This window comes from Grampus griseus, assembly GCF_964374135.1.
Source record: "Grampus griseus genome assembly, chromosome: 1".
NCBI classification, from domain to species: Eukaryota; Metazoa; Chordata; class Mammalia; order Artiodactyla; family Delphinidae; genus Grampus; species Grampus griseus.
The window spans coordinates 1,545,106-1,571,034 of NC_139017.1; the positions used below are offsets into that span (position 1 = coordinate 1,545,106).

Below are 25,929 nucleotides of genomic sequence, written 5' to 3' on the forward strand. Positions count from 1 at the left end.
CCCAAGGTGTACACCAATTTGCCTCGAATGCCAAGTTCAAAATTCATCCGCTGTGTGACCCTGGGAAAGTTCCCTTACCTCTCTGTGCCTCAGCTTTCCTATCTGTAAAACAAGGGTGATGGTGGTCCCTACCTTGTAGTGAGGACTCAATGACTGTGCATGCGTGTGTGAGCGTGTGCACGCACAGGTGTCACTGAGACGAGCGCCTGACACGGAGAATATCACGCTGCTGTCTTCACTTTCTCCTCACCTCCTTTGGCTCCTACCTCTCACTTACTCAGGAGCCCCAGTGCCTGGGTATGAATCCCAGCTCTGCCCTGTACCAGCTGTGTGACCTTGGGTACGTTGCTTAACCTCTCTGTGCCCCCATCTCCTCGTCTGGAACATGGGGACGATGACCTCCCAGGGCTGTAGTGAGTGCACTCAGAGCGGAAGTGTGAGGTGCAGTCCTGCCTTGCCCACGCACCTGGGCACAGCAGTCTGGGTGGTCCTCTGCTGAACCCCGCCCTCCATGGGGTTCCGGAAGGGGTTCAGGAGAGGTTTGGCGGGTGAATCCGCAGGTAGGCGGTAGGACGCACAGTGAATACATTCACCTTACTTAGAGAATTGTGTTACCCTAGTCCTTCAAAGACTTGAGAAAAGGGTCCGGCCCTCATGTACAGAATTTTCCCTCCGGACGTCTACTAGGACAGACGTGGCTCTGGGGAGCCGCTGGACGCGGGCGTTGGTGCTGTGTCCAGTTGCAGTGTCGGGGGTGGCATCTGCGGACTCAGGCCTGTCAGAGCCACATCCCAGGATCTTAGAGCTTCAGGGGCTCTTTCCAGGGCCGCCCCAGCCGTGCTGGCAATGCCAGCTGCCAGTGATTCAGTTCCTATTAGGTGCCAGGTGACCCACGTAGGTTCCTCTTAACTTTACAATAACCTCTGAAGTGTCACTGCCCCCATTCTGCAGGTGAGGAAACTGAGGTCTGTAGAATTAGCGCCTCTGCCAGTGAAAGCAGAGCCGGGATCCGGTCTAGGAGAGTCTGGCCTAAAGTGTGCTTTCTGCTTGTGGGGCTGCCTCTCGGGGGGGCTCCTGGGCCCGTGAGGTGCTCCAGGGAGCCCGATATTCTTCCTGGGGACTGGGGGCAGCTACCTCCCCAAACACCTTCCTGTGACTCCCCAGCATCATAAATGCCAGGTACATTCAAGGGAATTAGGAAGAGGACGAGCCCCTCCCCCGACTCTGGCCCCCAAGAAATCCTATAAAAATCAGGACTCCTGCCAAAAAGTTGGGCACACCTGCCTGGCTAAGAAGGTCCTCGTGGATCACCTTAAACAGACCCTGGTGAGCTGCACCCCGGCTGTGTGACCCTGAGCCGCTGTCCCAGCCTCTCTGAGCCAGTTCCTCTTCTGTAAACAGGCTGAGGGTCACAGGAGACAGGAGAGCAGGGCACCCAACAAGGCCAGGCATCGAAAGCCACCTAATCCATGGCAGCCTTCCTTCCCCACGCCTTTCCCCTCCTTCCAGAGTCCCAGCCGAGCGTCCCCGTGTTTGGGCACCTGGTTCCATCACCGCCTCAGAGCTCTGCACGGCTCCTCTCGGGAAGTGGCTGCAGGCAGTGGCCTGGGGCAAACCCCGTGGCAGGGAACACAGCGTGGAGGGCATGAGGGGGGCTAGGCGGGCTCTGGGCTGAGGTCCGTGCGTGAATAGCGCTGCCTCGTTCATCACGGGACCAGAGGGGCACAGAGGCCGAGAGCAGCCGGCCAGGCCCTTCAGCTGCCCAGAAGAGGAGGCGTTGGTTTCTAGCCCTCAAGGGCCCTCTGTGGGGTCCTGGTCGCCGGGCCTGGCTGCCCTTCTCCTTGGTCAGATCCAGCGTGGTACCGAGGAGATTCTGATCGTTCGGTTGGGTGTGTTGGATATATAAGGAGGGAGTGGTGAGGTTATCCTCCTAGAAGTAATTACAGGCTATAAGATGGACTCCTAAGAGAGATGGTGACATTTCTTATTTTAAAAAGAAAAAAACATTTGCTTATCCTGGAGATTTTAAGGTAGAATTCCCTGAAATGTATTCTACTGGATGTTAGGAGGCGTGAGGAAAAGTAAACAACAAACCGTTCTGAGGCCCACTGGGGATTTCTGGGTTAAACGCAAGCAGCTTTCGTTCCTGCAGGGCTTTCTCTGGGATGCGCCCTGGGGATCTCCAGGGATTGAATAAAGGGGCTGCATTTCTCAACTATTCGTGGACCCTTTCGGGAAAGGTTTCAGCGGCTGCCTTGCCTGGAGGTAGGGGATGGGTGAAGCCCATGCGTGCTGTCATTCCGAGTCCTTGGTTTCCTTACAAATTCTCCCAGTTTGGGATGGCAGGGGTAGGAGAGGCTCTGGAAGATGTCTTCATGAAGGTGCCGATGAGCTCCACCACACACAAGCCGCTGTAGGAACCCCTGAGTGGAAGGAGAGGCAGAGGACAGTGAACTCACCTCTCCCAAAGCCACTTCCCGAGCCCTGTTCCGAGTTTGAAGTGACATTTTCAGACAATTTCTGGCCTCAGTCCCCCACCTCTGGCTCCGGTCCCGGTGAAGACAGTGAGAAAACCTGGAAAGGGAGAATTATGTTACCTGCTCTGTAGATGGTCCAGCCCACTCAGAGGTCACAGCCCCCTTTGCTCCATCAAGATGGTTCAGCCCTCCCCAGGGATACCCAGTGTCAATCAACAAACATTTATGCAACGGGGACTGTGTGTTTCAAAGATGAAGCCCGAGACAGGAGTTCTTGCACTTGGAATTTACAACTTGGGGCGGGAGATGGGGTCAGGAAGGGCTCCGGGGAGAGTGTTCTCTGTCTGCCCGCTGGCCACGAAGAGTGTAGGGCTGGGGAAAGGGGGAGGTGGGGTCGGATGACGCCGGACTCCTAGGACAGGGATGGCCTGGGGTGGGCAGGCCGTGCTCATGAAGCCGTCAACAAGAAGTTGTAATGATGTACCATGGGGGGTGGTAGGGAGAGCCTCTGGCAGGATGTGACCACAAGTAGCTAATAGCTGTTGGGGGGCAAATGCCACCTGATGCAGAATTAGGAGCAGCAAGGACTGGGGAAGGAGGCCCAGGAGACCCCACTTGGGGCTTCCTGACTCTCTCTGCTGCAAGTTGGACTGGGTGTCACCACGTTCCTTGTACAATATATGACCGTGCCGGGCATGACTGTGAACACGTCCTGGTCATAAAAGGGCAGCCAGGACAGCTCCATCGGGCAGTGAGCTTCGTGGACGATCAGGCTCCTCCCACCGAGCACATCTGCCCCCAGGCCCGGGAAAGTACACCTGAGGCGCGGAGGGCGAGAGCCCCCGCCCGGGAGGAACTAGGGTCCTAGAAAGGTGGAGAGTATTGCTTCAACCCCTCCCTCCAGGACAGTAGTCTCCTCCGGCTCACGTGGGCGGGGCCAGCCCCCCACGCGCTATTTCAGAAGCAGGCTTTTAGCTAGTAAGTTGCTTCATACTGTTACAAATAAATTGCAGAAAACAAAATATGTTTAATGATGCGTTTTTTATGTATTTGTATATAGTGAACGTTTAAGTGACGTGAACTGATCCATCCACTCAGGGAGGAAAGTAGTCGATGTTAACGGGAGACCCCATGGCTCTTCTTGGGAGTCCTCCAGTACCCCGAATTTTCCAAAAGACCTGGGGACTCAGTCCCGGGGCGGGTAGTTATGACGGAGTCGGGACCTGGAATTGCAGCAACCTGCTACTGTCATTTCTCCTCACGGCCACACGGTGCCGCTGTCGACAACTGGTTCGGCCCAGTCTGGGCGCTGAGCCCATGGGCTGGTTCTCCGTTGCTGGTCAGATCCTGTCCAGGTACTGCAGGTTAAGGAAGATCCCAGTATTCGTGTTTTTAAGCTCAGGCGAGGGGGTTCCTCACCACGTTCCCAGGAGTACGGCTCCCGGTACTTGACTCTGGTTAAACTCGGTCCTCCCCTCCCAACGACAGAAGTCAGTGGCCATCCTCCTAAGAGCATCTGCAAGGGGCCATTACCTTCCCAAGGACCACCCAGGTGAGCTGTGGTACCACTCTTACCAGGGCAGAAGCTCAAACAGCGTGATCATCAGAATCTGCAGTGGAACATCCCCTTCAACAGGAGTCATAGTTTAGTAAGGTGCTCGTGTTAGGTCAGCACAAGCCCCTCTGAACTTCTGGTTCGAACGTGAAGCTCTAGGAGAAATAGTGAGAGAATCGGGGGCAGGGGGAGAAGGGTAGGGCTGACTAGCATTTACTAGTTCATGAGATCACTAACTGTGGAACCTTGGGCAAGTAACTTAACCTTTACAATCCTCCGTTTTCTCACCTGTACAACCGGGTGAAATTAGCACCTACCTCACAAGAATTACGTAGGAATTAAGTGCGATGTTTCACGTAAAGCACTTGGCACGAAGTCTTGCACAGCAAGAGTAATAAACGATCGCTATTATTATCATTATTATTTTATTATTACTATTATTATTATTTCACCATGGGTTTTGTCCACCGCTCCATCCCAGAGCCGAGGGCAGTCCCACGCACAGATGCTCTCGGGAAGTACGTGCTCTCAGGCCGCTTGAGGATAACCTGCTATACCCGGTGTCCTTCCGCTCCTCGCCAGGGTAGAGCATTCCGCGGAGGAAAATGCAGATCACACTTCGCCTGCAGCTGTGCCCTCACCTGAGCTCGCTGCCAGGTTATCGGTCCTTTTCTAACAGTAAAAAGAGAACTAGTTCAAGAAATACATGGTCAAGCTGCGAGGTTTCTTGCTTGAGTGACTTTTCTGAAGAGTCATAAAAAATGTAAATAGCATGTGAGGAAAATGAACAGGTATTGGATTGACACAAATAGCTATTAAGTCGTATTTATTAAAATTGTCATTAGATGTAAATGAGCTTCTGACCTCAATCAAATGATATTTAAATAATTAAGTCAAATATGAATAGACAGGGATCATGCAGGAGAGGAGAGTCTGGATCCCATATATATATATATATATATATATATATATATATATATATATATATATATATATATATATATATATATATATTTTTTTTTTTTTTTTCGGTGCACGGGCCTCTCACTGTTGTGGCCTCTCCCGTTGCGGAGCGCAGGCTCCGGACGCGCAGGCTCAGCGGCCATGGCTCACGGGCCCAGCCGCTCCGCGGCATGTGGGATCTTCCCGGACCGGGGCACGAACCCGTGTCCCCTGCATCGGCAGGCGGACTCTCAACCACTGCGCCACCAGGGAAGCCCTGGACCCCGTAGTTTTATAAAACAAAAGCACTGATAGCAAATAATTTTGGTTACGTGCCCAGCACTGGGCGAGGGACTGAGGGGCACCACCTAAGAATGGGAGAAAGCCCTGCCTTCCGGCGGTTTACTATCTGGTTGAAGACTCAGAATGCACAGCCTGGAGAGTCTGTGTCGGGGGCTGGAGAACTCAGGCAATCAGCCTGGGGCAGGGCCGGGGGCAGCAGAGAGGCCCCCGTGACCCGCCTGGTCCGTGTCAGCCGAGGGTGAGGCCAGGAATGCGCAGAGCGTCCGGAGCCGAGGGGTATTTGGAAGAGATTTTCTAGAACCGTCCCTTGAAGGACACTTCCCTTCCAAGGGGAGCCCTGGGAGGCTGCGGGGCGGGGGAGGGGCATGTGACTTTGCACTGCCTCACACAGTCTCTCGAGGGCAGTGCTTTGAACGCTGTTGAATCTTCCCGGTTTCCGTTCAGGAGGGCAGAGCTAGCTGGGAACAGACTGGGACCCGGATAAAGGACAAAGGCGAGAAGGTGCAGGGGACTCTCGGGAGCCCGAGTGTGGCAGCGACCTTCCCCTGTCAGGGACAGAGCTGGGCCTTCTGTCAGGTCGAAGCCTTGGCCCGCATCTGAGGCCCTGCTGCCCCATCACTGCTACGTGGGCTGCAGCACCCGCTCACTTGCTCATTCAGGGAACCCTGAGATCTCCCGTGGAGGGCAGTGTGACAAGTGCAGGATGGCATCGACAGGACACTGGACACACGGGGAAGGGGCGGGTCAGAGAGAATGCCTAGAGGACATGACGACGAAGTGGAATCTGATAACCGCGGGTGAGAGGAGTTGGTGACTTAAATGCAAACCAGGCCAATTATTTCTGAAGTAACAGCATCCTGGAGTCTGGGAAAGGGGCTGCGTGTGACTTAGGCCCACCCCCTACCAGCCCAGCTTCCTGTCTCATCCTCCCTCTCAGTTATGCAACAAGCATTGCCCACACGGAGCTGAAATCACAGGCACTTGTGTTGAGTGGCAGAAAGGACAAACCCAGGAGGGCTGAGGGGGCACATCCCAGCCCCCCTCCCTGGGGACTGGGGCACAGAGCGCTCTGGTGGTGCCACTCCACACGGGAGGGCTTTGAAAGTCCCGACCACATGCGGGCTCCTCTGAACCAAAGATGCGTTGCCTTCAATAGAGTCCCACCCTTACTTGCCTTACGGCTGCCGCTGGGGTTTCCACTGCCAACTCCATAAGCAGGCTCGGAGCCTCCAGATGTGAGGCCCTGGCAGGAGCGAGTGACCAGACGTGTTCCTCCAAGGAAATGACGTCGCTGGGCACCTTTTATAAGGCAGGCCCTGGAGGAGGCGTTTTTGGGTATATTTTTTTCTCATTTGATCCTCATTCAGTATTCATCTCCTGGGAGGGATGTTTTAATTATCTCCATACTGGAAACTGGCTCAGAGAGGGCACCCAAGCATCAAGGGGTGAACCGGGATTTGAACCCGGCTCTGCACGTATGTCTTCTGCAGCCCACTGCCTCCCCTCGTGATGCTTACCATCGCGTTGGAGGGCGGGGTGACACAAACGAGCCCACGATGCAGCAAGGCCTCTCCTAATTGATATGTTCACCCTCTTCTTTAGAGACGGCACCCGGGACCCTCTCCTGCCCGGTGCACAGCCCGGGGACCCCGAGGGCCCCGAGGACCAAGACCCTGGCGCGGGGCCCGCTGGAGCTGCAAGGCTGCGCCCTGGGAAGGCCCGCGCCCACCCCACATCCCTGCCGGCTGCTCTGAGACGTGCCCGCGGAGCCTCTGCAGAGGCCTCATGGTCCGCCGCGATGGCTCGCCTTAGGGGGACCTCGGAGCCTGCTCCCAGAGCGAAAAGAAGCCCTGACCAGTCCGGCCGCCCGGAGCCGCGGCTGGCGATGTGACTCGCTCCGAGGGCAGGGCGCGCAGACCCCGAGTCGGGGCGATTCGGGGCACGCTCCGGGTCCGGCTCCGCGCGGCACCATGAACGACGACTTCTGCCGGGCGCTGGCGGCCCGCCGGCCCGCGGCGCCCCCCGGCTGCCTGCCTCTGGGCATCGGGCCCCCTCCCCGACCGGCGACCCCGGCCCACGCCGAGCCTCTGGGCGCCGTGCCCTTCCTGCTGTACCCGGGCGCCGCCCGACCGCCCTACTGCGACGCCTACGCGGCCGCGTTCCCCGGCGCGCCCTTCCCGGGCGCCCTGGGCGCCTGCCACTACCCCTTCGAGCCCGCCTTCCTCCAGAAGCGCAACGAGCGCGAGCGCCAGCGCGTCCGCTGCGTCAACGAGGGCTACGCGCGCCTCCGCGGCCACCTGCCTGGCGCCCTGGCCGAGAAGCGGCTCAGCAAGGTGGAGACCCTGCGCGCCGCCATCCGTTACATCAAGCACCTGCAGGAACTGCTGCGCGCCGCCCCCGACGGCCCTGGGCCCCGCGAGCACCGCGGCCGCGCCCCCGGCGGCCGCGCCCCCCTGGCGCCCGACTCGTCCGAGCCGTCGTGCTGCTCTTCCTCGCCCTTCTTCGAGTCGGAGGACTGCAGTCACTGACCGGGCTGGGGCCGCCTGGGCTCGGGGTGCTCAAGCGTCCGCGGCACCCTCCCTCCGCCAGCGCCACCACGGCCCCGTCCCTTCCAGCGGGGGCACGAGAGAGGCCAGAGCGGCTGTCGGGGGGCGGCGAGGGCGCACGCCCCGTCCATGCCGGCCACCCCGGGGTCGGGCTCCGACTGGGCCTCAGCCCCGCGCAAGGAAGGTCGGAGGTGCCCCGGTCGTGGAGGTCCTGCTCCGCCCTCCGTGGCCACGGGCGCAGCCCAGGAGGCGAGTCTGCTCTGGTCCGCACGCCACGCCCCTGCTCTCCACGAGATGGCCTCAGACGCCAGCGTCCGCTTCGAGGACTTGCTTGTCACCTCCCCCACCCCGCCCCCCAGAGGAGCCCAGAGGGAGAGGCGCAGGCCAGATTCAGCGTGCACTCAGCCCAGGAGGCGGCGGAGTGTGTGCGTTGGTGGTGCCCTCCGGCTTCCTTAATGGAGGGCCTTACCCACCCCACGCCCCAGTGTGGCCCTTTCCTTCCCCCCTTCCCCCGCCCCTGGGGTGGGTGAGGACTGCGTGTTCCCCCCTCAGACTGTACTCTGTGGGCATGGGGACCGCATGGGTGTACCGGCGCTGTGTTTGCACGACGGGGCTAAATAAAGACGTTGGGTTTTGTGATTCCCGGGTGGTTGTCCGCCTTCCCTTCCCTGGCACCCCTGTCTCCTTCCCACTCAAGCACTTGTGTGGGGTGTTCTGTTAGCTCATGCATTCAACTAACATTTACAGAGAGCTTAGTACATGCCAGGGGCAGTGTGGAGAGGGCACAGAGTCCCAGAGATAGACACCGCCCCTTGCACAGCTAGGGGCAGGCTGGGGGGGGGGCGGGGAGAAAGGTGGGCACAGCCAAGAGCCCCCCCCACGGGGCGTAGGCATGGGGTGAGGGTGGAGGATCTTGGCCTGACAGCTGCAGGTAGAGATGTGAGGGAGGGCTGTGGACTCCTACTGAGCTGGACCACCCGGCACCCTTTCTGGACAGTGTCCTGGGCCTGCGGGGAGGGGTGGGTTGAACGTTGACACCAAGGGGCTAGTCTGAAGCCTGTGGCTTCATAGCACTTCGTGAGCTCTCGGTCGCCCCAGCCTCAAACCTTCCATCCTGTCTCCCTCTGCCCCAGCCCAGACCCATGTGTGAGCCCCCAGCCCCACCCCCAGCCTCCCTGGGGACATACTGGGCTGTCACTGGCTGGACTGGGGAGGAATGACAGCTGCCTGGCCGCGGGAGCTCGGCTGGGCAGCAGAGAGCCCGTGGAGGCTAATTTTACTCGCTGGGAGCAGGGAGAGTGATCCCCGGCCCGCCCCGGCTGGCTCAGCGGGGCAGGCTCGCCCAGGGGCTCAGCCGCCCAGTCCCCAAGGCAGGGGCACTGGGGACTCGGGGAAGAGAGGGCAGCGGGTGGAGAGCAAGAGAGAGGCTGAGGCTCCGGGAGCCATGGAGCCGTCCTCGCCCCAGGATGAGGGCCTGAGGAAGAAGCAGCCCAAGAAGCCGGTTCCCGAGGTCCTGCCCAGGCCGCCGCGGGCCTTGTTCTGCTTGACTCTCCAGAACCCCGTGAGGAGGGCCTGCATCAGCATCGTGGAATGGAAGTATCCTTCAGGGCCAAGGGGCTGCACGGGGTGTGTGTGTGTGTCAGGGGAGGCGAGGAGCGGGGCTCACAGATCACAGGCTTGGGGGGCCGGAGACCGGGGCCTGGCGATGGAGCAGGGAGCTTTTGCGAAGGAAGCCCTCAACCGAGGAGCAGGGGCCCCCGGGGCTGAGGCCCAGGTCCTGGAGGCAGCCTGAGTGCCTCTGTAGTGTCTCTGGAAGGTGCTGGAAGGTGTGCCCAAATCCCCAGTCCCCAGCGTCGAGGGCTCCTCTCAGCCTCCCTGGGTTATGGGACAGGACTGGGGTGGGGGGAGGCGACAGCGGGCAGGGCGGGGAGGAGAGATGGGCCTGCACCGAGCTCTGCTGTGACAGCAGGCCTGGGTGGGAGGCACCACGTGGGCACAGGGACATGAGCCCCCTTCTACGTTGGCATTAGCTCTGCGAGGAAGAATGATGAAAATTTCCAGCTTATTTGGGGCAGAGAGGAAGGAGATGCAGAGGGGGGAGGCCATCGTCAAGTGGGGGCTGAGTGAGCTGCTCGGGCATATTTGAAATACTTCTGAAGGGTTTTGGAAGACCAGGCTCCCACCAGCTGTTCCCTAGAAGAAAGGAGAGTAAGGGAGCCGCAGGGACAAGGAAAACCCAGGCGGAGCTGGAAGGTCTGGGTAGGAGTCAGCCCTGCCCCTACGTGGCACCCAGGAGCCTCGTGCCCTCCTGTCTGGGGGTCGGGGGCAGACTTCCCCACCCGTGTCTCTCGCCTGCATCCTGTCCCCTGTCCAGTCCTCTGCCCCGAGGCCGCCTCTCTTCAAACCGCAGAGGAAGGTGGCTGGGAAAGGCGTGGGGTCTCCCTCTAGCCATCTGTACAGGGCATCCCCCAACCACGCATGAAGAGCTCGGGCCTCCCCGCTTCTCCCCCTCAGTGCCCTCCACAGCCACCCTGTAACGGTCAGCCTCCCCGGAGGCTGTGCTACTCACCAGCAAATCCAGGGAGCCTGGTGGGAGTGCCCTCCGGAAAATGGCTGGCAGGGCCTGTGTGGGTGGGTGCATGGCCCTGGGGCCACGGATGCCGTCGGTTACCGTCGGTTACCGTCCCCTCCTCAGGCTGCAGAGTCGAGGTTTCATCCCTCCCGGCCCGCTTCCCGGGGGTGCTTAGCCCAGGCCGCAGCAGCCCCAGCCTCCCTTGCTGATTCTGCGAGGACGCCACGGCGTGTCTGGCCGTGGCTCTGCGGAGCGGGGAGAGCAGTGGTCGGTGGAGCTGGGGGGTTGGGGGGATGGGTACTGAGACGGGGGCTTAAGACTCCCCGGGCCTTGAGGCTGAGTAGCCCCCAGCCAGGAGCCAGAGCCTCGTGGTCCCAAAGCGTCTCAGTGGACGCTCCCTGTTGGAGGAGAGGGAGGCGGGTGCCCCACAGGAGCCTGGCCCCGTCTGTGCCCTGCAGGAGGGCAACGTGGGCCCATCAGCCTGGCCTTGTAGTCAGTCCAGACAGACCCCCAGTGCGCCCTTCCCCTTAATCCCACGAATCCCACGCCTCACTCGAGGGCTCTCCTTAACCCTGCACCAGACCCTTCGAGACCATCATCTTACTCACCATCTTCGCCAATTGTGTGGCCCTGGCCGCGTACCTGCCCATGCCGGAGGACGACAGCAGCGCTCTGAACCTCGGCCTGGTAAGAGCGGTCTTCCCTTCCTCCTGCCGGCCTGCTGCCCAGGCTGCGCGCTGCTAGATGATACTGGAGCTGCAGCCCCCAAGGATACAGACCCCACGTCCCCACCACCTGCAGGACTGGCTGAGGGGCTCAGAGCTTTGCAGGGAAACCTGGCCGGGCTGGGTTCCATGATATCAGTACTGTGCCAGGGGCGCTGTGCTGAGCTCCTTGCGCCAGTAAGCCACGTCCTCCTCCCCATGGCCCCTAAACTAGGCTCATTTGACAGATGTGGAAACTGAGGCTTTGTAGGGCCAGCGATGGGGGCTGAATGCCGAGTTCCCTCCCCTGCTTGTAACCCGGAGGGACCGTGCTTCCGTGGGGCTTGCCTTTCCGGGATGGCCTGACGGCGAGAGAGCACATGTGTTAGAGCCACACTCTCCTCACGCCGGCACCAGTGACAAGTCCACAGGCCAGAAAAGGCCGCGGCTGGGAGGGGCTTTCCAGAACCAGGCTGTCCTGGCTCCTCCCCAGCTCACTCTGTTTACGGATGAGAAAACTGAGGCTTAGGGCGGGTAAAAGACGGACTTACCCAAGAGCTAGATCACAATAAAATGCTCGGTGTTTATTAAGTGCTTATCGGATGCCAGGTTCTGTGCTAATCACTTCCTGTACCTGCCCCCATGAAGTCAGTAACGTTATTAGACCCATTACAAGACAAGGAAACTGAGGCTCGGGGGTCACCCCCATGCACGCGTCTTCTCCCAGGGTCTCAGACGCGGGGCTCTGACTTTCAGACCTGGCCTGGATAGCTGTGCCACCAGTGTGGTGACGGTAGGAGGGTCCCTGGGGAAGCCCCTGGAGGTGTTGGGCATTTACCAGGCCCCTGAGGGGACAGGCCGACGGACACGCCCGTTCAGCGCGCTTTTCCTGCACTAACTCTGCAGGGTGGGCGGAAGGAGAACTGTCACGCATGCGTCCAGGGCCTGGAAGGATGGCATCTGTTTCTGCCTCTGCTTTGCGCTGGTTTCCATAGGAATCTATCTTGAGCTGGGGAGAAGCTGGGATTCTAAGTGTGTGCTTGGCTATAAGCGGAAAAGCTCGGAGAGTGGGAGCCGGAGCAGGCAGGCCCTGCGGTGAGGCAGGCGGGGGCGGTGCTCCTCGGAGGCTGGGCCCCCTGAGGCCGGTCCCTTGTCTCTGTTCTGGAATCCAGGGGGACCCTGCATCCACTCCACCCTTTAGGACTTCATATCAGGGGGCCTCGGTTCCATTTCAACTCCTAAAGGAGTTGACTATTTTGGAAAGAAACTCCACCCTCCTTGAAGGTGCAGAATCAGACTTTAGCGGGTATGTCGCCTGCCATCTTGAAGCAAAACGGCTACCCTAAAACGTTCACACGGTGCTGTGTGCTTGCCTTTGGCCTGTGGGCTGAGTGGTGGAGTCTTGGGTAAGTTCTAGGGTTCGTAGAGACAGGGTGATGAGTTCCCTGGCAGAACGGGACCGGAAACCTTCCCAAAGTAACAACCATCACGTCAAAGGTCAGAGCTGGGTGGGTCGTTGCTCATCGGTGAGGGACCCTTTGTTGTGAAGCCCAGAGAGGGCAGGTGATACTCAAGGTCACACAGCCAGCTCCTAGCTGAGGCCTCCCTGCTTCTCCTTGTAGTTATATGCTGATCTCCACAAAAGCCAGCAAGAGGGAAGGGAGGGCAGTTAGAGCAGGAGGGAGGGAGATGGGGGCTTCCTCTCTTCGTCGCCCTATTGGCCACTTTGTAGGAGTCTGAGGAAGGTCTGGGACCCCCCCAGTCATCCAACAGAACCATGGTTGGGAGAAGGGAGGCCCAAGGACCCACTCTGCACTAACTTTCTTATTTAACAGATATTTGTCGTGTGCCTGTTACATCCCTGGCACGTACAGGGGACCTACTTGTGAACCAAACAGACATAATTCCCATCTTGACAGAGATTAATTTATCCAATCAATCAAACAAGCAGTTAAAATGAAATGGGAAACATGCAAGGTCTGGGTGCACTTAGACGTTGTCCGGGAGGAGAACCTGAGTGAGACGGGGGCGTCAGGGTGGCCCCAGCGGATGGCATGTCTGACCTGAGCCTGGAGGGCAGGGCCGACTTCACGGGGTGTGACCTGCACTCGGGAGGGCTCAGGGGGTGATGCTCTGGGGTCATGGCATCGAAACATCTGATAATTTCATATTTGAGTCCATGTTTTGTAAGTGAAGTTCAACGGGGATGGGGCACAGGGCCGTGGCCCACTCGTGGTCCTGCCTCTGTCACTTCCCACCCCTCCCCTGTCTCTGAGAGCAGACGCTCAGCTCAGTCCCCTGGGAGGCCACCTGGAAGAGCCTGGGCGTGGTCCCGGGAGCGTCAGGGTTGGCACACATGCCCTTCGGTGTGTCAGGACAGCCATGGAGGTGGCTGTCCCCAGCCTGGGCTGACAGCACCATGGCCCATTCAGAGAGGGCCCTGCAGGGTCTGGCTTCTGGCCCTCCTCCCTCCCGGTGCTCTGAGTCTCCTTGGGGGAGGCCTGTCCACCTTGGGTGGAGGCACTGGGCCCGTGTGAAGGGCCAGGGCATGGCTGGGGGCGGCATGTGCGCTGGGTCACGGAGAGGAGGTGCCTGGGAGGGTCTGCACCCTCCTCAAAACACTAAATAGGCCATAACCCCACCACGATAGGCTGACAAAGGGAGCGTGGAAGGAAGGCATTTCCGCACCTTTAGCGGCACAGGTTGTGCACAAGCGCCGCGCACTTGCCTCTTGCGCTGGGCCGGCCAGTCCTGGAGCAGGTCCCACATGAGTGTGGGGCATGGAGGAGAGGCTGTCGCAGCCCCGCAGGAGGAGCGCTCTGGGTGAGGGGGCACGTGGGCAAAGGGCTGGAGGCACGAGGTGGAGAGACGGGCTGGGATTTGGAATATCTCTCAGGCCATCAGGTAGAACGGGGTCGGGGGGGGCAGAAGCAGGCAAAGTGGTGTCCAGTGGAGCTGAGGCCCAGGTGGCGGTGAAGATGGAGAAATGGGAGATTTAGGACGGGCGATCTGTGGACTCGGGGCCTGAGGGGCGTGGGGACAGAGCGTGGGGGAGGGGAGGAAGAAGGCGAGGGTGGCACTCGGGTTTCAGAGAGGGTGACGGAGCAGATGGTGGTGTCGCTTTCTGAGACAGGCGTTCCTGGGGGAGGAGCAGGCTGGACTGGGGGAGGGGGACGGCGAGGTCAACCCCCGACGGTGCAGGTGCAGAGGCCTGCGTCCACCCAGCACAGAGGTTTGCAGGTCTGAGCACTGGGCGACAGAAGCTCCCTCGCTTCGGGTGACTGCAGACTAGCTGGGGTGAAGGCGGAAAGGTCAGGGGGCAAGAAAGGCTTCCCACAGGGGCCTGGTGTGCAGACTCCAGGCAGCTGGCACCCTCGCTCATGGGAGGGAAGCCTCGACACCTGTCCTGGGAACAATCTCCCCCGGGAGGCAGGGGGCCCCTCCGGGAGCTTTTTCCTCCTTCTCCCCCCGCCCCCTGCCCCAGCTCTCACTGAGGCTGAAAACTGCATCAGCCGGGCTGGAGAAGCTGACGGTGGTTCAGACGATGGGCTCTGGAGCTGCAGCTCTGTGACCTTGGGCAAGTTACTTAACTTCTCTGTGCCCTCAGTTCCCTCACTTGTAAAATGGGGATAACACCGTAAAGTTCAGAGAAGGTTCTGGATGAGTCAAGCCCTTATAAATTATGCCACGTTGTCTAACGACACAAGGAATCTTTATTATGCGGGGGTCACAGTGCCTCAGCGTGGGCTCCCCAGCCACAAAGCCCCTGGTCACAGAGACCCCAGGTTGCTCCAGAGTCAAAGGGTATAATCCCTAGCAGCTACGATCAAAGGATTATTTCAGACAAAAAATTCTTCACCCCCCCCCACCTGTCCCCAATCTCTTTAACCCTTCTCCTCTCCTTCCAACATCCAAGTCCTCTGAACGGCTTTCCTGACCCCGCCCCCGGCCCCATCCTCTAGCCAATCATCACCATCGTCATCATCGCCATCATCATCTTCACCCTCGGCTGTCGGGCACCTGCCCCACGCCAGGTGCTGCTCTGACGGCTCTCAGTGCATTGTCCCCCTGAATGCCCACCACGGCCTCACAAGGCAGCACTATTTCTCACTTTTACAGATGAAAAAACTGAGGCACAGCGCATGCCCAGTGGACGCCGCGGGCAGACCCGTACCCTCGGTGGGGCATTGGGTGTGGCTCCCTGGACATCAGAAGGGGACAGAGGAGGAGAGGGGTCACTGCTTCCCTGGGGAGTGGCCTGCGGGGGCCGGGTCCCAGGACAGCAGGCCCCGGCCCCTCCCTGCGTGAGACCCCACTTTCTGCCGACTGTGGAGGTGCTGCCCGTCCAGGCCAGGACAGGTGCTGAGATCCGGCCCCACCCCTACTTGCCCCAGAGAGCAGGCTGCTTTAGGCCTGCAGGGCCAGTGGCTAACACAGCTGTCCCAGGGTTCTGCCAACCGAGTGGAGGCTGGGGACTCTGGTCACAAAGGGGCACCGTGGGTCAGGGGAGCAGGAGGATGGAATAGACCCTGAGCTGCCCCAGGGCCAGCGAAGGGCAGGGAGGTGAAGGCTGAGACCAGCACCAGACCAGGACCCCGCAAGTCCAGCTCTGCCCCTCGAAGGGCTACCTGCTCCCTGAGGCCAGAAGGAGCCCTGCTCCTGGGGGACTCCCTGACTGAATCAATTAAAGGAAACCTTTGGGAGGGTCTCCATTCCAGCCTGGGCCAGCCTGAGGGGACCCACGTGGAAAAACAAGAGCCGTGATCAGAGTTACCAGATCTGGGGACAGGCTAGAAACGATCTATCACTTCGCCCACAAACTAAAAGTAAAAACTGATTAAAATATAGAAGGAACGCATGTCAGAGGTTAATTCAACGGGTAACGGAACAAGGAGGAGGGTAGAGTTGGCTCAAAGAGAATTTGAGAAACAGGAATCCATGCTATCGGAGAAAAAGTGATAGGCTAAGATTGCCTGCCGGGTGGCACACTGAGCTAGCTACAGGGCAATGGAAGTGTGGCCGTGGGAGGACGGTTTCTATCAGGCAGAAACCATTTGTGCTTCTCGGTGGCAGAATCCTGAGACTCAAGCAAAGGTACAGCCCCCGGGTCAGTGGTTTTCAGGGAGGGGCGTTGGGCGGCGCCTGGAACTTGGGGAGGAGCCTGTGTCCTGAGCTCCGCTAACGTCTAGAGGGCAGAGGCCGGGATGCTGCTACACCTCCCCCCCTGCAACTCACAGGACAGCCCCGCGCCTGCCAACAAAGAGCTGTCCACCCCAAATGCGGGGAGTGCTGAGGCTGAGAAACCCGCCCTAGACAACGAAAGACTCCTCGGCCGGATCTGTGAGCAAAGGTTCCAACAAGGACGCGGCGCCTGATTTCCGAGTTCTAAATGATTTTTGGTAGCACGGGTCAAGCTAGCCTTGGTGCTGCAGGCGCGGGCAGGCCGGCGGGACTGGATAGGCCTGTCTCTCCTCGGGGCCTCCCTCCCTCCCTCCCTCCCAAGCCCGCCTGCCCTCAGCCCGCAGCCCCTGCACATTCCTGGGGCTCCGGTTGCTGCTGGCTAAGCCTCTGGCATCCAGGGCGCTGTCTTTTTTTAGGGTCTGGAATGTGCCTGCTGAGGCCACCGCCCACTCCACCTCCCCTCGGAAGGACCCCAGTTCTGGCCTGGCCCGTCAGAGACCCTGGACTTGCAGGGCACAGGCGTCCAAGCCGGGGCCACCGGACAAGCTTCTGGCAAAATGACAGGAGAGCCTGGCTTTTAGGCCCCGCTCGGAGCCTGCCCTCTCCCACCGAGGGGACTCAGAGTCCCCCCAGGACCGTCGTGGTGACGAGTGTCTGGCAGGCACATGGGGAAGGCGGAGTAGGTGGCCGTTCTGTCCCCTCTCTGCCCTCACAGTACTCCTAGCCCACAGCCAAGCCCCTCCGAGCCCAGGCCTGGGGGGCGAGGGACAGGCTCCGATGAGCCCCTCCAGGGGTCCCTGGGTGCCCTTTCTCCCCCTCCCAGCACGGCGTGGTTGAGGCCACGGACCCTGGATTCACATTATGGCCCTGCCACTCAGAAGCGATCCTGGAGAAATTACTTAACCTCTCTGTGGTTCAGTTTCCTCATCTGTTAAATGGGGGTAAGAGTGCTCCCCTTCAGGGTCCCTGTGAGGATGAACTGTGTGTGTGTGGCTAGAACAGGGCCTGGCACACAAGCTTAATGACCCAGAGCTGTTGTCACCACGATTACCCAAGACAGTACCACCTCCCACCCTCTCCCAGGTGGGCTCCCCGCTTTCCCTCCTCCGCCATCACCACCCCGCCCCAGGCGAAGAGGCTCCTCCTCTGTGACCCTCAGCTCCGCTGGCTCCCTTTCTGGACTGCCCCACACGCCTGACCCTCCCGGACCCATGGGAGCTGGTCTCCATGCGGGAAGACAGGGGGAAGGCAGGGTGGTGGAGAAGCCCGCTCAGACCGCACCCTTTTGGGTGAGAGTTCACTGGGATAAATATAGCCACTTCCCTCACTCCAGCAGGTCATTTTCCAGACCTGGAGGCTCAGGTGGTCATGCAGACAGATGCCAGGGCCCGGGACACCTGGGGCGGTGTGGTCACAGGACGCCAGGCCGGCTTCCCCGAGACGCTGTTGGCCGAGTCGGGGCAGGTGGGCTGGAGCCCCACTGCCCTCCAAGCCCCACCTCCCTCAGCTGCACGTAGGAAAAGCGGCAGAGCAGGGGTGAAGCTCAACCCACCACTGGGGTGCCCAAGAGGTACCATCTTTATTCCTAGAAACCAACTTTGTTTGGGTCCTAAGCCCACATCCCTCTTCAGTCAGGGCTGTTCTCTGGTCATCCTGCGGCCCCAGCCCCGGGTCTCAGGCAGCACCAAGAAGCAGGGGCTGTAGGGCCTCGCCCAGCCGGGCCGACGCCGTGTTGTTCTGGCCATATGGTTCCCCAGGCCACCGTCCGCTGTCTCCACGTTCAGGAAGCAGGAGGCCTTGGCAAGCCCGTACCCTGCTTTCTCAGGGGTCCTCAGGGCCCCTCTCCCAGATCCAGCCGCATCTTCAGGGTGCTGTGGGGAAGCAGGCCCAAGGTCGATCTACCCTTGAACCTCCAAACCCTGGGGTGAGTCTCTGTTTTGCTGGGGAGACGCCTCCACCATGCCTCCCACACCAGGGTCGGGCCTCAGCAAACCACCATCGGGACCTGCCTCCAAACCTCTCCCGAGGCACAGGGCCCAGCATCTGCCTAAGGGGCGAGACAGGGGATGACTCCAGGAGGGAAACAGTCCCTGACTGGCAAAAGCATCTCGTGGCAGCAGTGCCCGCCAGCCTGCCCCGAGCGCTGGCTCTGGGGACCGCCACGGGCCACCCCCCTACAGGCGCCAGCTCCCCGACCCTCAGACAAACCCACTTTGGCTCATTGAAGCAGACGTGCCTTAAAGAGTTAACAAATACAGTGGAATGCCACTCCCCTTGCCCCACAGTAAGATTTGTGTCCTAACAGGTCACAGTGCCTTGACCCTAAGGAAGGAGCCTCAGCCCTGGGATGGGCCGGCCGCCTTCCCAGGACCTGTGACCACAGCTGCCTGTGGCTTCTCTGCAGCCCTGCCCCGACCAGCCTGTTAGGGTCTTTCTGTGGACCCTGCAGATCCCAGAGCCCCCCCCAGCTGCGGGGGGCTGGGAGGCTGGGGTCCAGGCCAGCTGTCGGGCAAGCCCCAGTGCCCGGGGCAGGAGTGCAGCCCCTCTGCAGTCAGACAGGGAGACTGAGGCCAGCCCACTGCCACCCCCTCCCCACAGAGCCCGGGGCCTGCCAGGGCGGGTGAGCCGTCAGGCCAGGGTGGCTGACCCTTGGAGAGAGAGGACTCAGCCCGAAAATAGAGGCAGTGAGCGGGGCGGATGCAGCCTGAGCCCTGCTGTTTCCAGCCCAGGACTTTGGGAGGGTCTCGCTCCAGCGCCCCCAGAAGCAGGTGCAAGGCCTGTGGGTCAGGGTCACGTTCCAGGTCCACCTCCGGCCAAGCGTGGCCCCAGGGGCCCAGTGAGAGGCCTGTTTGTGGAGGGACGTTTGGTAGTTAAGGTCCTTCCTTCTAGGCAGCTGGTATCGGAGTCCTCACCTCAGAGACAGACAGGTTTATGGTCCTCCCTCGAGGTCGGGGGGGCGGGGGGGGGGCCGGTGCAGGCACGTCTTCCCTGCTCTGGAGCCAGAGCCCGGGGTCTAGCATCCCTTCTCGGGAATAGAGATCGTGAGGCCACACCTGCTTGGGAGGCATGTGGCGGCAGAGGTTAAATTTTCCGTTGTGTATTCATTCAACAAACACTTCCGGAGCACCTACTGTGCGCCAGGCAGTACTGTGTGCCCCAGAGCAGAGCTCCACAGCCAATCTGTGAGGAAAGCCCACTTTGTCGCTGTTAAATCTCATCCAGCCGTGGGCTGACCAGCTGTCCTCCCACGCGGGACCGTGTCACAGCCTGTGCCGTGTGGGACTCACAGCCCACGTTGATCTGTGACCCACCCACGTGCTTGGAGGGTGTGGCACGTCGCTCTGATGGCTCCCAAATGCTGCTTCTCAGAGCCTCTACGTCGCTCATCCCAGGGTGACGACAGTGGGTCGGCGCCAGGGACACTGACACATCAGACACCCACGTGGCCGCGTGGTTCTAGATGCCGGTGACACAGCAAAGGCTCTAGACTGTACATTCAGGTCGGGGGGGACAGTCAAAGGAAGGAGAGAAACAGAGCATGGCAAGCAGTGACAGCTGCTGACAAAGAGCCCAAGCAGGGGAAGAAGACAGCTGGGGGAGGGGAGGAGGGGTCCGGAGGGCCTCTGGCAACTTTGGGGTTGGGGTCCTAAAGAAAGAAGACAGCAGCCGTGGGGCTGTCTGGGAAGGACCTTCTAGGCAGAGGGAATGGCAAGGGCGAAAGCCCTGAGCCCCAGAGGTCTTTGGGGGTGGGAGGGGAGCCGTGCCCAGGGTGAGCATCATTGCCTGGTGGGCTGGGGGAGTCCCGCCACCAGCCCCGCCTTAGCCACCACCATCAGAGACTCAGGGAAGCTGCCCGCGGGTGCTCCTGGCCCCCACCCAGCTCCCATTGCCATTGAGGGAATGTCACCTCTTCCGTCCTGTGGCAGAGAAACCAGGGGCATCCCCGCTCTTGGGGCCCCCGCTCGTGGTCTCGGGGGGCTGCAGTTTGGCGGAGGGTGGTGGAGAGCAGCACAGTGGTACGGGGACTGCGGGCCACACAGGGGGAGCTCATCCTGGGGGCTCAGAGGGATCTGGACAGATGACAGGTTGGCTGGGTGACGGACCTGGGGACACAGGCAGAGGGGCCGCTGTGGACAGGGGCGCCGGGACCGGGGCAGCGGGAGAGCCGGGGCCTGGACATCACACGGGGGCTGTCAGGGGGTCGCGCAGATGGGGAGGCGTGGGGACACAGGCTGTGCGAGTTTGGGAGACAGGCCGGCCGGTGCGGAGTGCAGGTGGATCCAGCAAATGTTGGGGTGCAGAAAGGCCTGGGCTGGGTGGGTGGAGGTACCCAGGGCAGAGCAACAGGAGGGGTCCGGAAAGACCCCGGGTGTCCCCACTGGGCAACTCAGGGCCACTGGACAAGACAGAGACCCCTCGGAGGAGCAGGCTCTGGGGCAGGGAGTGTCTGGTTGGGTTAGAGGTGGGCCGGACGGAGCCCAGGCCCGTGAGCCGCCCCCAGACAAGACCTCGGACCACAGCTCCGCGAGAACCAGAGCACGCGGTGCGGAAAGGCTGTCACCCCCCGAGCGTCAGGAGGGGCCCGGCGAGGCGGACGCTCCCACACGACGGTCTCCTGTCCTCCGCTGATTCAGGCAGGGAGCAATCGTCATCTCTGCTTTACAGACGAGGAAACTGAGGTTCACGGAGGCTTAGGAACTCACCCAGGGAAACAGAGCTGCTGAGAGAACCGCTATGCCCGAAACCCCCTGCTTCTCTCTGCCCGCTGGAGTGGGGCGCCTAAGGAAGCGGGGATGGGAGGTGGGGGGCTGGGAAGGCTGAGGACGTGGATCTCGGACAGACAGCCAGCGCCGCCCGCGGCAGCCAGGGAAAGAGCCCCGGCCGGAGGGGCTCGGGGGCCACCCAAGGTGACATCAGTGGCACAGTTTCTGTGACACAGGAAGGAACACGTCCCCCTGCCTCTCCTAGGGCGGGGGCGGGGGGTGTGCGTAAGCAGGGCTCCCACGCAGTGTGCTCTAATTCCAGGAGCTCCAGGGTCGGGCCAGGGGAGCTCTAGGGCCGCGGAACCTGCGGGACCCCAGGGCCCTCGACAAGCCCCCTGGGAGCCAGGCGGCAGCCGGACAGGCAGGGGCAGGTGCAGGCGGCCCTCCGGGTACATGGCCGGCCGCCCGGCCTGTGAGCACAGCAGCTATTTTGGGCCCTGTTTTCCCTCCCCTCAAGCCCACTTCTGCCTTGCCCCTGGGGTGGCAGCCACTTGGGCATTTACACACTGACTCCACTTCACTCTGCGCCTCCTGCCTCTCTCCTGATGCTGCGTCTGCCTCCCGGGCAGCCTGCCCTGCGGGGGAATGGACCCCCACCCCCTCAGCCCTGCCGTGGCCGTGCTGCACCCACCCCCTGGCAGGGGCCGCCCGGACGCCCCTGGCAGGGCCTCTCCGCGGAGCGATTGCCCCAATTCCCACTGGTGGTCCTACACAGGCCCTTGAATGGATCGGTGCTTTGCATTCTAACCCTACCTTACTGTTTTCTGGAGGAAGGAGAAAGCTTTGGAATTACAAATTGGTGGAAGGGATTAGGGTCCAGGTTAAGGAAAGCAGGCCTAGCCCATATATGCCTCAGTTTCCCCCTCAACATACAAAGGGAGACCTTGCTTTCAGGAAAATTCTCTGAATACCAAGTTGGGAGGGTTCTGGGACCAGATCCATAGTAACGAGCCATTGGCGCCCTCTTCCCTTGCTTTCCACATCTACCCACTCGGAAGTTAAAGTAAATTCTCTTCCAGGTCACTAGCGGGGTGGCCCCAATACAGTGATGGCTCTGTAGTGTGCTGGCCCAGTGGTGGCGGGCTTTCTGGGGTGGGTGTGGGTGACTGACGGTGACATGGGCTTGGGTTGTGAGGTCCAGAGGACGGTGGTCCAGTTCTCTCTATGTGCTCCTGCGGTCCTGCAGGGCTGCAGCCCGGTCCGGGGCGGGGCGGGCTTGGGGGGCGGCTCGCTGGTGGGGGCGCGTGTGCAGAGCTCTCAGAAGCCACCAGCCTGGCTAGGATGGCTGCAAGGACAGCGGCGTCAGCCTGGAGCTCTGACAGAGTGACCTGCTTCTCCGGAAATAGCTCTCTCCTGGGCCCAGAGGACGGGGCAGGGTGACCGGGCCAGGATGGGAGGCTGAGAGAGCCGACCTACAGGGGAGGGTCTGGGGGAGCGGGCAAGGCCTTCTGCAGGGGACACTAAGCCGAAGCCCTTGGCCTCCGAGCTGTGGGGCCTCGTCCAGGCACAGGGACCCCCCGACACCCGCCTGGCGCGTCGGTGCTTGTGCCCTTTAAGTGGCTGCCTGCAGGCCGCAGCAGGTGTGGGCAGCTGGGGTGGGCCGGGGGTTACAGAAAAGTACATGAGAGGTGAGACCTTGACCAGCCGGGAGGCCCAGCTGGAGTCCCGAGGACTGTCCCCCACCTCCTACTGTGAGTCGTCGGGACGAGGGAGGAGAAAGCCGCCCAAACAAGAGCCATCTGGGGGCCTTCACTCTGGGGGCTGCCCTGACCGTTCATTCATTCATCCAGTTCTAGGCCTGAGAAGTGAAGTCATTAAAAAAAGTAACAAAAACCCCCACACCTCATGAAGTTTATACTGTAGTGCGTAAGATAGGAAATGAACCAGACGGAAATACATGTGGCATTTCCAGCTAGGGATCAGCTAAGAAGACAAAGTGGGAGGAGGAACACAACATAGCAGAGGCCCCCTGGGGAGGGACCACCCGCGGGGGGAGGGGGGAGGGAGGGAGGGAGGGAGCTGGCGGCGCGGGACGCCGTGGACTGGGCCGCAGAGCGGCGGAACAGGGTGCAGAGGTAGGGGAGCCGTGGTGTGACTGCCTCGCCCTGCAGGAGAAGCTGGAGTACTTCTTCCTCATCGTCTTCTCCATTGAGGCCGCCATGAAGATCATTGCCTACGGCTTCCTGTTCCACCCGGACGCCTACCTGCGCAGCGGCTGGAACGTGCTGGACTTTATCATCGTCTTCCTGGGGTGAGTGAGGCCCGGGGGTGCGGTTGGGCTCAGCGGGCTGCCCGAGGGCCCGGAGGCAGGTGCAGCAGTGCAGGGGTGTGGGCCGGGGACGGGGGGGGGGCGGTGGGGGGGGGCGCCCACGGCTCACACCCTCCCCGGCCAGGCACCGCCAGTCTCCTTATTTTCTCTCTCTCTCTTTTTTTAAAAAATAAGTTTATGTATTTATTTATTTTTGGCTGCGTTGGGTCTCTGTTGCTGTGCGCGGGCTTTCTCTAGTTGCGGCGAGCAGGGGCTGCTCTTTGTTGAGGTGCAGAGGCTTCTCATCACGGTGGCTTCTCTTGTTGTGGAGCATGGACTCTAGGCGCACAGGCTTCAGTAGTGGTGGCTCGCGGGCTCTAGAGCACAGGCTCAGTAGTTGTGGCACATGGGCTTAGGTGCTCCGCGGCTGTGGGATCTTCCAGGACCAGGGCTCGAACCCGTGTCCCCTGCATTGGCAGGTGGATTCTTAACCACTGCGCCACCAGGGAAGCCCTCCTTATTCTCTTCACACAAAACTGGAAACGTGTGAGTGGCTCCAGTGCCCAGCAGTTTCTGGACGTTCATAAACTTCTCATGCTTTACTATCATCTATTCATTTATTCCATGGGCCTGTGTTGAGCACCTGTTATTTGGGTCCATGAGAACAGACGTTTAATAACCCGTATGAGCCTGCTTGGGCTGCTGTAACAAGATGCCACAGACTGGGGGCTGAGACCACAAAAATGTATTTTCTGACTGTTCTAGAGGCTGGAAGTCCAAGATCAAGGTGTGGCCAGGTCTGGATTCTCCTGAGGCCTCCCTCCTTGGCTTGCTGACGGCCGCCTTCTCGCTGTGTCCCCACGTGGTCTTTCCTCCATCCACACGCACCCTTGGTGTGTGCCCAAGTTCCTTCTTCTTCCAAGGGCCAGGATGGGAGGCTGAATTAGGGCCCGCCTGAACAGCCTCGTTTTCACTGAATCACCGCTTTAAAGGTCCTATCTCCAAATACTGCCACATTCTGAGGCCCCAAAAGTTAGGACTTCAACGTATGAATTTGGAGTGGGGGGGAGCGTGGTTGAGCCCATAACATACGATTTGGTAGCCACGACCTAATTATAACAGCAGCGTTTGTCATACACTTACTCTGTGCTTTACATGGACCATCTCATTTGATTCTCCCAACAATCCTCTTATTTTCTCCATTTAAGGAAGGTGAGGCGCAGAGAAGTCAAGCAACCCACCCAAAGTCACACAGCCAGCTAGTGGCGGTGCCAGGATTTAAACCAAGGCACTCTTGCTCCAGAGCCTGCCCTTAACCACTAGGCTGCCCTTCCACTCACTAAAAATCATATTCCTTCTCTGCTAATTGCCGAGTGCTGCTTTAGGCACAACAGGACACAGAGAATTCTGTGAACCAGCTTCTGCCTTGACGGACTGCCTGGCTGGAGGCCACGAGTCTGTGCAGAACAAGGCCACGCAGCGCACCGTTGTTCCACACGCGGTGCCGCCCAGGGGGTTCAGATATCAACGGAAGGATTCCTAAAGAAGGACTTGAGATGGACCTCAAAGGATAGTGGCAATCGGAGTACACTGAGAGCAGGAAGGACCATAAAGGGGCTTTGTCAGAAATGCAGTGAAGGAGAGCTCGACGGAGAACCAGCTCCGGGCTCTCTCCTCCGCGTTCCCCCTTCCTCCGAGCGCGAGTGTGGGCTGCTGGAACCCTCCACCCACCACGGGCTGTGCTCAGCCCCCGGCCTGACCGTAGCTGCCCCCTCCAGGACCCAGAGTGCCCATCACACATGGACCCGACGCTCTTCTTACCGAGCCTGAACGTGGCCTCAGGATTTTTTCTAAAATCCCCAGACGGGCGTCACCAAACCAGAGCTGCTAGCGGCTGATGAACCGTACCTTGCCGCCTGCCCCCAGTCTTTCCACCGGTACCCTGAGCGTGGATGGGACACGGGGCCCCGAGCCCCGGGCCAGAGGCTTAGCGGACCGCTGGGCCACCTTCTCTCCCTCTCGTCCTCCCCAGGGTCTTCACCGTGATTCTGGAGCAGGTCAACGTCATCCAGACCAACACGGCCCCGATGAGCAGCAAAGGCGCCGGCTTGGACGTCAAGGCCCTGAGGGCCTTCCGCGTGCTCAGACCGCTCCGGCTGGTGTCCGGGGTGCCCAGTGGGTGGCAGAGCCCCTCCCCCTCGCCCCAGTCCTGGGTCCCCTCCTACCCTGGTGTGGAGGAGGCTCCGAGGGAGGGCCAGGAGACCAAGAGGGGGGCTAAGTCGTCCTTCTCCCCCTGCCCTCACGCCCCCAGGCCTGCAGGTGGTCCTCAACTCCGTCTTCAAGGCCATGCAGCCCCTGTTCCACATCGCCCTGCTTGTGCTCTTCATGGCCATCATCTATGCCATCATCGGGCTGGAGCTCTTCAAGGGCAAGATGCACAAGACCTGCTACTTCATCGGGACGGGTGAGCTTCCGGGCCGGCGTGTCGGGAAGGCCTGGGGATGTCTCGAGAGGGGGATTCACCCAGCCGTGGAGAAGCCCCAGGACTAGGTCATTGCTTCCCCCATCCACTGACCTTGGGGATGGCTTTCTCCTGGACAAGGGAGATTGGGCGGGAAATAGCTCTGCTGGGGTCAGG

At 60.4% G+C, this 25,929-nt stretch overlaps 2 protein-coding genes across 4 annotated transcripts in view; both read left to right on the forward strand.

Annotated features, from left to right (window-relative positions):
- Window positions 1-7,247: 7,247 nt before the first annotated feature.
- On the forward strand, window positions 7,248-7,805 carry ASCL5 (achaete-scute family bHLH transcription factor 5; the record flags this gene model as incomplete). Its single annotated transcript, XM_082667606.1, has 1 exon — window positions 7,248-7,805. The coding sequence occupies one exon, from the start codon at window positions 7,248-7,250 to the stop codon at window positions 7,803-7,805; it is 558 nt and encodes a 185-aa protein (XP_082523732.1).
- A 1,135-nt stretch (window positions 7,806-8,940) lies between these two features.
- CACNA1S (calcium voltage-gated channel subunit alpha1 S) overlaps window positions 8,941-25,929 on the forward strand; it is a 61,195-nt gene continuing 44,206 nt past the window's right edge. For 2 of the 3 annotated variants that reach the window (XM_082660286.1, XM_082660285.1), the window contains exons 1-5: window positions 8,941-9,419; window positions 10,977-11,082; window positions 23,155-23,294; window positions 25,324-25,466; window positions 25,603-25,755. In XM_082660286.1, coding sequence (XP_082516412.1) covers window positions 9,040-9,419; window positions 10,977-11,082; window positions 23,155-23,294; window positions 25,324-25,466; window positions 25,603-25,755 — 922 coding nt within the window. In that variant the 5' untranslated portion in view covers window positions 8,941-9,039. The remainder of the gene's footprint in view (window positions 9,420-10,976; window positions 11,083-23,154; window positions 23,295-25,323; window positions 25,467-25,602; window positions 25,756-25,929) is intronic. The other variant, XM_082660284.1, reaches the window with a different exon arrangement.